The following is a 10721-nucleotide window of genomic DNA, read 5'->3' as shown; positions in this document are numbered from 1 at the left end:
TATTGAGGATCTTGTAAAAAATATTTATCTTGACATGAAATAACAAATTTGGATGTTTCGAATAATGGCAACCAGAGTCCAAGACCAATTAGGCAGCATGGATGTTACGCCTTTTACTGACATATTCTATTGTCTTAACACTGGACGAGAACCTCGAAATTTTCTGAGGGAGCATCTGAGACAAAACAAACTTATTTATAGGTATATGCTGGTTTTTAAAATCTGAAAGCTGACTAAAGTCCGACATAATATCCTTGGACCTAACACGGCCTACGCTGTTAGCCTCAAAGTACACGAACTTATCATGTGGATGAGCCCGAGATTTGTACCGCATGAACAAAGTATTGCCTTTGAAACGTATGATGATCCGATGCACCAGATTGAAATGGAACGTAATGGACTAACCGATTAAAACCTTTGTCGATCCTAGTAACCAGAGGCCAAAGGTTGACCAGTCTCTCGGTGCCCACATGGACTGGAAATGTTCTCGTGGCTGCAACGGTCGCTTTCTCCTTCGACCGCGAACACAGCTGGGTTTTTGTTCTGCGCGCAAAAGATATGTGCTAGCAGGTCACGGACCAATTCCTGCAGATCGCAACCAGAATGTTATAATGTTTTAAAAAAATACCCGAACACTCTTCCAGACCGCCTCCTAGATGTTGAAACAAGTGTCAGTCCATGCCTCTATGTAGGGATGCTGTCAGTCTGTAGTAAAAGCTACAGATGGATGAGACAACTAGTGTCAGGGTGCAGGTCTTTGTAGAGATCGAATGGGAAAATAGTGTCGGTCTGCAGTTCTATGCAGAGATGGTAGAGATGGAGTAGGCATTTAGTGTCGGTCTGCAGTTAATGGTACAGCTGAAAGGGAAAATTAGAGCCAATATCCAGTTCTATGTAAAGGTACAATTAAACTTTAGTTAAATCACGGCAAAGAGAATTCAACTAGTGTCAATCTGCAGGTCAATGTAGAGACGAAATGAAGAAGTGTCAATCTTTAGCTTTATGCAGATAGGAAGTTGGAGACAGTATGTAGTTAATTCTAGAGTTAGATTAGACAACAGTTGACTGCAGTTCTATGTAGACGTGGAGTGGACAAATAGTCAGTTGGCAGTTCAATGTAGAGATGGAGAAGATGGCTCCTGTCAATGTGGAGATGCAGAAGATGACTGGTGTCAATTTACAGTTCAATGTTAAAATGGAGAGGATGTCGGTTGTAGATAGGAAATTGACACACAAGTTTCAGAATGTATTCTATGTAGAGATGAATATGACGACTCGTGTCGTTCAGCAATGTAATGTACAGATGGAGTAAATAACTAGTGGCAATAAGCACCTCAATACAGAAATGGAGTAGACAACTAGTGTCAGTCTACAGTTCAATGTAATGATGGAGTGGACAGCAACTGTCAAGCTACAGTGCCAAGTAGATATTGAGTGAAAACTAGTCTCAGTCTGCAGTTCAATGTAATGATGGAGTGGACAGCAACTGTCAAGCTACAGTGCCAAGTAGATATTGAGTGAACAACTAGTGTCAGTCTACAGTTCAATGCAATAATGGAGTGGACAGCAACTTTAAAGCTTCGGTGCCAAGTAGATATTGAGTGAACAACTAGTGTCAGTCTACAGTTCGATGTAATGATGGAGTGGACAGCAACTGCCAAGCTACAGTGCCAAGTAGATATTGAGTGAAAACTAATCTCAGTCTGCAGTTCAATGTAATGATGGAGTGGACAGCAACTGTCAAGCTACAGTGCCAAGTAGATATTGAGTGAACAACTAGTGTCAGTCTACAGTTCGATGTAATGATGGAGTGGACAGCAACTGTCAAGCTACAGTGCCAAGTAGATATTGAGTGAAAACTAGTCTCAGTCTGCAGTTCAATGTAATGATGGAGTGGACAGCAACTGTCAAGCTACAGTGCCAAGTAGATATTGAGTGAACAACTAGTGTCAGTCTACAGTTCAATGCAATAATGGAGTGGACAGCAACTTTAAAGCTTCGGTGCCAAGTAGATATTGAGTGAACAACTAGTGTCAGTCTACAGTTCGATGTAATGATGGAGTGGACAGCAACTGTCAAGCTACAATGCCAAGTAGATATTGAGTGAAAACTAATCTCAATCTGCAGTTCAATGTAATGATGGAGTGGACAGCAACTGTCAAGCTACAGTGCCAAGTAGATATTGAGTGAAAACTAGTGTCAGTCTACAGTACAATGTAATGATGGAGTGGACAGCAACTGTTAAGCTACAGTGCCAAGTAGATATTGAGTGAAAACTAGTCTCAGTCTGCAGTTCAATGTTATGATGGAGTGGACAGCAACTGTCAAGCTACAGTGCCAAGTAGATATTGAGTGAACAACTAGTGTCAGTCTACAGTTCAATGCAATAATGGAGTGGACAGCAACTTTAAAGCTTCGGTGCCAAGTAGATATTGAGTGAACAACTAGTGTCAATCTACAGTTCAATGTAATGATGGAGTGGACAGCAACTGTCAAGCTACAGTGCCAAGTAGATATTGAGTGAAAACTAGTCTCAGTCTGCAGTTCAATGTAATGATGGAGTGGACAGCAACTGTCAAGCTACAGTGCCAAGTAGATATTGAGTGAACAACTAGTGTCAGTCTACAGTTCAATGCAATAATGGAGTGGACAGCAACTTTAAAGCTTCGGTGCCAAGTAGATATTGAGTGAACAACTAGTGTCAGTCTACAGTTCGATGTAATGATAGAGTGGACAGCAACTGTCAAGCTACAGTGCCAAGTAGATATTGAGTGAAAACTAGTCTCAGTCTACAGTTCAATGCAATAATGGAGTGGACAGCAACTTTAAAGCTTCGGTGCCAAGTAGATATTGAGTGAACAACTAGTGTCAGTCTACAGTTCAATGCAATAATGGAGTGGACAGCAACTTTAAAGCATCGGTGCCAAGTAGATATTGAGTGAACAACTAGTGTCAGTCTACAGTTCAATGCAATAATGGAGTGGACAGCAACTTTAAAGCATCGATGCCAAGTAGATATTGAGTGAACAACTAGTGTCAGTCTGACGCTATATGAAGAGACTGGGTGAACAACTATTGTCAATCAGCAGTTCAATTTAAATCTGAGGTGCACCATCATTAGTGATTTATTGTTGACATTGAGTGTTTCCATTTACCTTTAATCAGCAAAGCGCATTATTGTTGAAAGTTCTTGGAAGTTGCATTATGTATGAGACAAAAGAGTGATATTTTGATGACTGACACTTGGTGGCTGCATAATGTTTTAAAGAACAGAGTCATTTAAGGGATGAATGGCGGGTTTGATGTCATTATCGTTATGAACGCAGTTGGACTGGTTAAAGTGTGTGGAATCCGAAGAAAATTGCAAATTTTAAACAACACAGTTTCACAGACATAACTTGTCTGAACTTTACTTTGAAGAACATTAATCAATTCGGTCAGTAATTGTAGACAGTCATTTGACGTCTGCAGTTTAGATCGCATCGCGGTCGCAATATTGATGATTGATACGGTTGCAATGGGTGTGCCAAAAGGCAAAGGCGATATAGAAATGATAGGAGCATGTGCGTGCATTTGTGCGTGCGTGCGTGCGTGGGTGCGTAGGTGCGTGTGTATGTTTGTTAAACTCGTTTGTCCGTAGCATTTATCCATTGCAGAGCGCAAGAAAAAACATAATTTTAACATCTCTTATAACAAAACAATTGCCTTTATTGCCTTTTATTGCGTTTAGTCGTATCCAAGAAATGTATATAAAAATATTCTGAAGAATAGCTTCAAAAGATTTTGATGTATTGATTTCAAACTTATATACAGTGTCAGAGCTTACACAGCGAAATCTGCAAAGCTGTATTTGGAGACATTGGTTGCTCTGAAAGTGATCCGTTTATGACCGATGACTTCAACTGCCTTTATATTAAAGCATAATACTATTCTGAATTTATTTTCAGCGGAGGTATATGACAGTCTGTGACTGCTACTTGTTACATACAAGTCTAAGAGATATAACCCCTTAGATTTTTATTTAATCAGGGATTTTAGATAAATATAATAATTTGTATATGAGATTTCTGATTTTATACATGTAATAGCCCATTTTCAAGATCAGTGTTTTGACCAAAAACATAGGAAGACCTATTGAATGCAATATTTACACAATAATGATAGGTATGCTTCTTATAGACAGGTTCGGTAGTTCAATACAGAATACTATCGTGAATATAGTTTGTTTGTATTTTGCTCGTATAACAATGCTATCTATAATCAGATGTCAGCTGCGAACATTACCCAAAATGAATGTGTTTTATTAGAGCAAACAGAAGCTTTTGAACGGAACGGCCGATAACTCTTAAAGATAAAGAATGCATATATACACCAAAATATGACTTAATCTATAAGGTTCAATTTGAATATTGAATTGGGATGTTTTGTGGTGATGAGTGATTTGAAATTGTAAACTGATCGATTCATTCTATTGATGTCAAATTTGAAAAGGAAAGAATTTTAAATCACAAGTGAGTAAATCTTTAAACGTTTATTAATTGATTTTTAAAACTTCAGTAAATAGCAGGAATTTATATCACAGGCAACCAGTAAGTATTTCTATTATTTGTCTATTTTAATCTGGGAACAAGTAATTCAGTAATATTTAGTTTCGGCAGGATATTTTTTAGTTGGTGTAAATATTTGTGTCTTTTTCCAGTCTCATTCACTATAAACGTTCAACGCATCGATTGTATATCAATGACATTTGAAAACGCTAAAGTAGCAATTAAACTTTAAATGTTCTTTTGTGCATCGGCCTTCTCAGTTTCTGCTGAGAGATCCCATGAAAAGATCACATTATACCTCTTTTAGAGATTTTAAAAGCTCTGTGTGTGGCTCAATCACATCTGAATATTCTATTTAGAGATTTATTCGATTGCAAATATATGTTTATCAACTTGATTTGGGAAACATTGTGTTCTATAAGGTAAGTACATTTTGCTATTTTTTTATATAATTCTACAACGTTGTCCCTAGCAGGATTTAGTAGTTTATAATACAGCCGAAATCCGTTTGCTCGAACTCCCAGGGACCGGCGAAAATACCTCGAGCCTCGGGATATTCGAGCCAAGCGGAAATGCTTACATTGAGTTAAAATAAATACAAATATACATCGGTCCTTTACATAAAGCTAGAGCATCGAGCGAGATCGAGCCTACGGGTTTCGACTGTAACTTGACACTCATTTTCTTCGAAAAACGGACGAGCAAAATATATCCCTCGTACCTCGTACAGTCGGGAAAACCAGTTGATGGTATCACTGTATCAATACATCCTATATACCTTACTCTATTAATACAGTGATCTAATCCATCTTACTTTTTCGTAATTTAATGCATGAATATATTAAGAAACTGCTTTCGTAAATACTTGTTCCTATATTGTAACTATTTAAAACTATATGCTTTTACTTCCAGGTCACCAGCTCTTTATTATGATTTGATGGGCATGTTTTGTTATTCATGTCGGAAAATATCAAATTGCGCTAATGTTTCGTGTTAACATATACCTGACAATGAATAAAGATTCTATCTTGTATCTTGTGTATTGTATATTATAATTGAGCTTAGCAAAAAAAATAAAACATAAACTGAAGGGTCAACCGCAAAATAATAAATACAAAGGCTATGTATTATAATATAGAGAGGGCGACTATTCAGTCCCGCGTACGTGAATAATCCTCGTTACGTCTCGGTCGGAATTTAAAGTGTTCAGGTACGCCTCGTTTTAAAACGAAGATAATTAATAACAGCACTATGTATATTGTACCTTTCAGTCACCCACCTGGTTGTCCGTCCAATTGTCCTTCCATCCATCCACCCTTGAGTTTCGTGCAGTATGGCGCCCCGGTTCGCTGTGATATTGCGCACCAATCTCAATTCCGTGAAAAACACAAACGACTTCCTCAAGGCCACTTCACAGTTCCTTTCTCAGAGGTTTAACACCGAGGAAAAGGTAGGTTCATCAGATATACCGTATCCACCGTCTGTCCGTAGTCTAATAACTCTAGTGTTTTATGGCGCTCTGGTTACAAAGCCCACTGTCTTAAGAACGATGCTGACGACGTCCTCAAGGGCACACTTTTCGACCATGGGTTTAACATCGTGGAAAAGGTAGGGACATCCCACTCATATAATACCCTCCGTCCGCCCTTGAGCCCCGGTTACCAAACCCTCTCTCTTAAGAAAGATGCTGACGACTTCCTCAAGGGCACACACTTCAACAAGACGTTTAACACCGAGGAATGGGTAGGTACATCCTATTCATATAGTACCCTCCGTCCGCCCTTGATCTCGTGACTAATGCATCATTGGCACCCCAGTAGTCAAGCCCTCATTGTAAAGAACGATGCTATGACTTTTCAAGGGCACACATCACCTTGCCTAGAGATTCAACACCGAGGAAAAGCTAGGTACATTCGATATACCATACCCTCCTTCCGCCCTTGAGTATTGTTTCCCAAGTACCAATGCGCCCCAGTTACCAAGCCATCTCGCTGAAGAACGACACTGATTACTTCATCACGGTCACACCACACTTCCTTGCTTAGAGGTTCAACACTGATAAAACGTAGGTGCCTTCTACATACTGTAACAACCACCATTCCATCCTTGAGCCTCGTGACTATAATGCATCATCTTCCATCACCATATCATCCTCATTTTCATCAACAAAATAATTTCGAATTATGTTATTGCTCATTGTATCGACCTCGTTGTCAGAAAGGACTTGGGTAAGTTTATAGAGGATAGGGGAGAATAGAAGATGCGGGGGGGGGGGGGGGTAAACAGGGGAGTAGGGGGAACGGGGGGAGAAGGGAGTATTGAACGGGGGGAGGGGAGAATAAACCGGGGAGAAGGGATATAACAGTGGAAATAGTGGAGGAAGAACAAGAGGAAGAAAGGTGAGGAGAACGTTTATAGGAGAAAGTTTATAGAGGAGAAGGAAGGGAGAATAGTAGAGGGAAATTTCGGTTAGTTCAGGTAGGAGACTTGGTGTAAGACTTGATAGAGAAGGAAGTATATAAGATTGGGAGAGGAAGGAGATAGGAGAAGAAAAGTATATAAGAAGCGGGAAAATTAAAGAAAATATGGTAGAGGTAGGAAAAGGGAGATAAGAAGTTAAAGAGGTAGGTTAATGGGGAAAAGAGAAAAGTGGTGAAAGACGATGCGAAAAGAAAGAAATAAGAGTGTAAGATAAGTAGAAGACGAAAAGAGACTAAGGTACAATAAGTGTAAGTAGTAGTATAGAAAGGCGATTGGATAGATCTCGAAACATGCGCGACCACATACGCTTGTCCGATGGTGACTCTACGAGTCAGTGGAAAGACAGAAGAGAAGACAGATCTCGTACCATGCACGACCACACGTACGAGTGGTGGCTCTCACTCTGAGAGCCTGGCTCGAGAACCAGCACTGCTAGTTCCCGTGTAAATTCATCAAAGATATGAAAACTTGGGAGATTTGTCATATTACGAAATTTGGAGGTTTAAATAGCAGTTTGCTATATCCCTTTCCGTGGAAATGTCAATTGTATAAATGTTCACAGAGCTGCACAGAAAAACTGCATCTAATAAAAACGTATTTTAAGAGCTTCATTCTGGAGCGATAATTCTTCAAAATTGAGGATTTTGTCCTTATTCAGCCATTTGGTAATATTTTTTTCCTTCCGGTTTTGTTTTCTTCAGTCTATTTATATTATTAATAAACTTGATAAATAATCTATAAATAAATGTATTATTATTATAACAATGCTTTACTGCAGCGCGTTTGGCCTTGATTTCAATAAAAGGTGCGAAAAAATGGTCATGCATGTCAAAAGGGTTGAAAGTAAAGATGTATATCAGTCATTCATATAAAACTAACATATTTCTTGGGTAACGCTGGTAGCATAATTTGTTTTTGTGGTTTTTTTTAGGAATTTTCCAACAGGAAAAGTGGCGCTACTCAGTCTGAGAGAGCATTTTGAATAAATAATACAAATTTACCCTTGAGAACACTGCCTCACTCAAGAGGGGAGGGGAGGTTTATGTACATGTAAAGTGGGGGAATGTACATGTAAAGTGGGGGAATGTACATGTGGGGAATGTACATGTAAAGTGGGGGAATGTACATGTAAAGTGGGGAAAGTACATGTAAAGTGGAGGATAAATTATGACCAAATAAAGATCGTTGTACTTGACGTAGTTGTTTCGGTACGAGGCTTATGAGGTTATGAGCTACATAGATCCAAAAGAAATTCTGATTAACCCCTGAACTTAAACATAGAAGAGACTAGAATGAGTGAAGTCTGAGAATTGATATTCAAGGTGCTAAAACGTTACATAAAGTAAAGGTCAACGATGGCGTATATGTTTACATAACGTTTACCATCTCCTGTCCCTATCTATTTCAGAACCTGACGTTGGAGGTTCACACGGACGTGGCGATCATGCGAGGTGGCACTACGGACCCTGCTTTCAACATCGACGTCCACCACAACACGGACGCCGTTACCAAGGCGACCAAGGTGGACATTGCGGAGGACATTGCCGCCTTCATCAACAAACAGCTTGATGTCAACATCGACAAGTAAGGAGGGGGGGGATTAATTTTGGCATAACTCTCTTAATGCAACTTACTTATAATACACATATAATGCGCCAATGGACTAGAGATATTTATGCTGTAGGTTAGGTGTAAAAGAAACCGACAGTATTTTTTTCTCCTGACCCTACACTTTTTGCCTTAGTACTTTTTTAGAACTTTCCGAAAAAAATGTGCATTTTCTGTGTGAACATGTTTACATCTGAGGTACCTTAACATCTGACCATTTTAGATCTAAAATGTTTCTACAATAGTGATAAAGCCTGATATAGATCGGTTTGGTACGGATTACCGGTCCTCAAAATAATAAATAATAATAGATTAAAAAAGTTATGCCTGGCTATCTCCCCTTTTTATTTAGAGATGTTAGTGGAAACAAAAACATGTGTTTTATTTTATATTTTGTTTGGAGGGTGGATTTATCTTATTGTTTTTGCTTATATATTTAAACAGAAGTTTTACAGTATTACTAGTTTTCTTCCCAGCCAAATTTATACTTTTCGCCGATTTCTTTGGGTTAATCCCGCTACATATAATACTTGATGTGTGGTGACTTCATTTCAAAATGTTTTATTGAATACAATATGTCATACAAAACAAAATAATAAAGCTAACTTGGGATTTACATACATGTAGCCTTATCAGCCCGATGTCGTTTCTCGTGTAAACTGTGCAAAAACCTCACATGTCCTATGCCATAGCTCAAATACAGTTCAAGATATTTGCATGAAACTTTGTACATGTGTTACCAGTGTGGACAGTACACATACTACCAGTAATGACAGGAGAATGTTGGAAACCTACTTGCTATGCTTGAGTTTTTAATGTCGGCTGAAATTTAACACGTGGTTGAAAGATGACTGTATGTTTCAGAACTCTGGTGCTGTTCTTCGACACGAGGAAATGCACATAACACGATCAAGGACGAGACTCAATTGCGGACATTGTGATAGTGTATAGTGTACATGTATGAGATACTGTGATAATTTATGTTGCTGCATGGTATATTGAACTTACTCATCACTAAGATTTTTTTGTATGTTTCAACAGTTTCATCAGTTTCGATATTCCATCAGTATATATCGTTTCTTACTGTGAATGTGAAGGTACACGCTTTCTTTTAATGTAAAATGTATACTGATATTAAAAAGGCTTACATAGATAACTATTATCAGGCAAGGCCGAATATGATTACATTCATGCAATTATTCACCTCAAAACACCTATGTAAATAGAAAATTATCGATGTATGTATTAAAAACTTTCGAGTTGAGAAAGACCTACTATATTTATTACGGATAATATTTATTTAATTTTCCTTCCGCTATATGTATGTTGTGCTATGGTATTGTGATTGTTAAATCTATTTGCAATTGTAAATCTGGAAGATTGACTGACCATTGGCTATATCATATTACTGATTATGTACGCATGTGGATATTGCCTATTGTATTCTGAAATAAACTCTTAACTTGATTAGGACATGCAATAGCCAATTTACATCAGTCTTAATGCACCAATCAGTGTATTGCCCCACCATCGGCAGGCATATAGGGGGCTAAGACAGGGGGTGATTCCCGAGAGGCGGGATTTTAATAGGCTCAGTGAAACCGCCCTCCGGAAAGGACTCGGCTGGAATTTCGAGGCCTTGAACAACTCTGACACCAGTGAAATTATCCTTGTCCAGTAATTGGGTTAATCAACAAAATTTGAATTTCGTCTAACTCCCATATGGGTGTGACCCCCCCCCCCCTCCTCCACTACCGTCGGGACAAAAGTTGATGGGTGCATGATGATCGTTTTTTACCTGTACACATAGTGCAAAAATAATTACCAAAGATATTGTGATATGTGTCATGACCTACTTAAATGAAAACTGGTGCATTTTGACTTCATTTGTGAGGAATATCGTTGGAATCTTGGAATTTTATATCGTTAATATTGTATTTTGCCAAGTTTACAAGTAAAGCCTCTGACCATTTATTACTTTTTAGATATAAAGAAGAAACTTCAGATCATTAGCAAATGTTTTATTATTTTATAGCATTTAAAAATATCTTCTCATTTCTGATGAATATATTATATAAATCTGAT

General features: G+C 38.4%; 1 protein-coding gene across 3 annotated transcripts; it reads left to right on the top strand.

Moving 5' to 3' along the window:
- Window positions 1–4353: 4353 nt before the first annotated feature.
- LOC128227538 (uncharacterized) lies at window positions 4354–10103 on the top strand. Of its 3 annotated transcripts, none has more exons than XM_052938183.1 (4): window positions 4354–4511; window positions 5819–5997; window positions 8437–8612; window positions 9501–10103. In XM_052938183.1, exons 2-4 carry the CDS (start codon window positions 5881–5883, stop codon window positions 9538–9540), a joined length of 333 nt encoding a protein of 110 aa, XP_052794143.1. In that variant the 5' UTR covers window positions 4354–4511; window positions 5819–5880; the 3' UTR covers window positions 9541–10103. The 3 variants fall into 3 exon arrangements, with proteins under 3 accessions (XP_052794143.1, XP_052794142.1, XP_052794144.1); XM_052938182.1 differs by having other exon boundaries at window positions 4367–4589; XM_052938184.1 differs by lacking the exon at window positions 4354–4511 and adding an exon at window positions 4825–4969.
- Window positions 10104–10721: the final 618 nt, after the last annotated feature.

This window comes from Mya arenaria, chromosome 3 (genome assembly GCF_026914265.1).
Source record: "Mya arenaria isolate MELC-2E11 chromosome 3, ASM2691426v1".
NCBI classification, from domain to species: Eukaryota; Metazoa; Mollusca; class Bivalvia; order Myida; family Myidae; genus Mya; species Mya arenaria.
This window is presented reverse-complemented; position numbering and strand designations above follow the sequence as displayed.

Bases quoted from the DNA above. Each gene is read 5' to 3' on its own strand.
- LOC128227538 (XM_052938183.1), top strand. From the start codon at position 5,881: ATGGCGCCCCGGTTCGCTGTGATATTGCGCACCAATCTCAATTCCGTG. The intron at 5,998-8,436 runs GTAGGTTCATCA...TATCTATTTCAG, and splicing joins GGTTTAACACCGAGGAAAAG to AACCTGACGTTGGAGGTTCA. The intron at 8,613-9,500 runs GTAAGGAGGGGG...TGTATGTTTCAG, and splicing joins CTTGATGTCAACATCGACAA to AACTCTGGTGCTGTTCTTCG.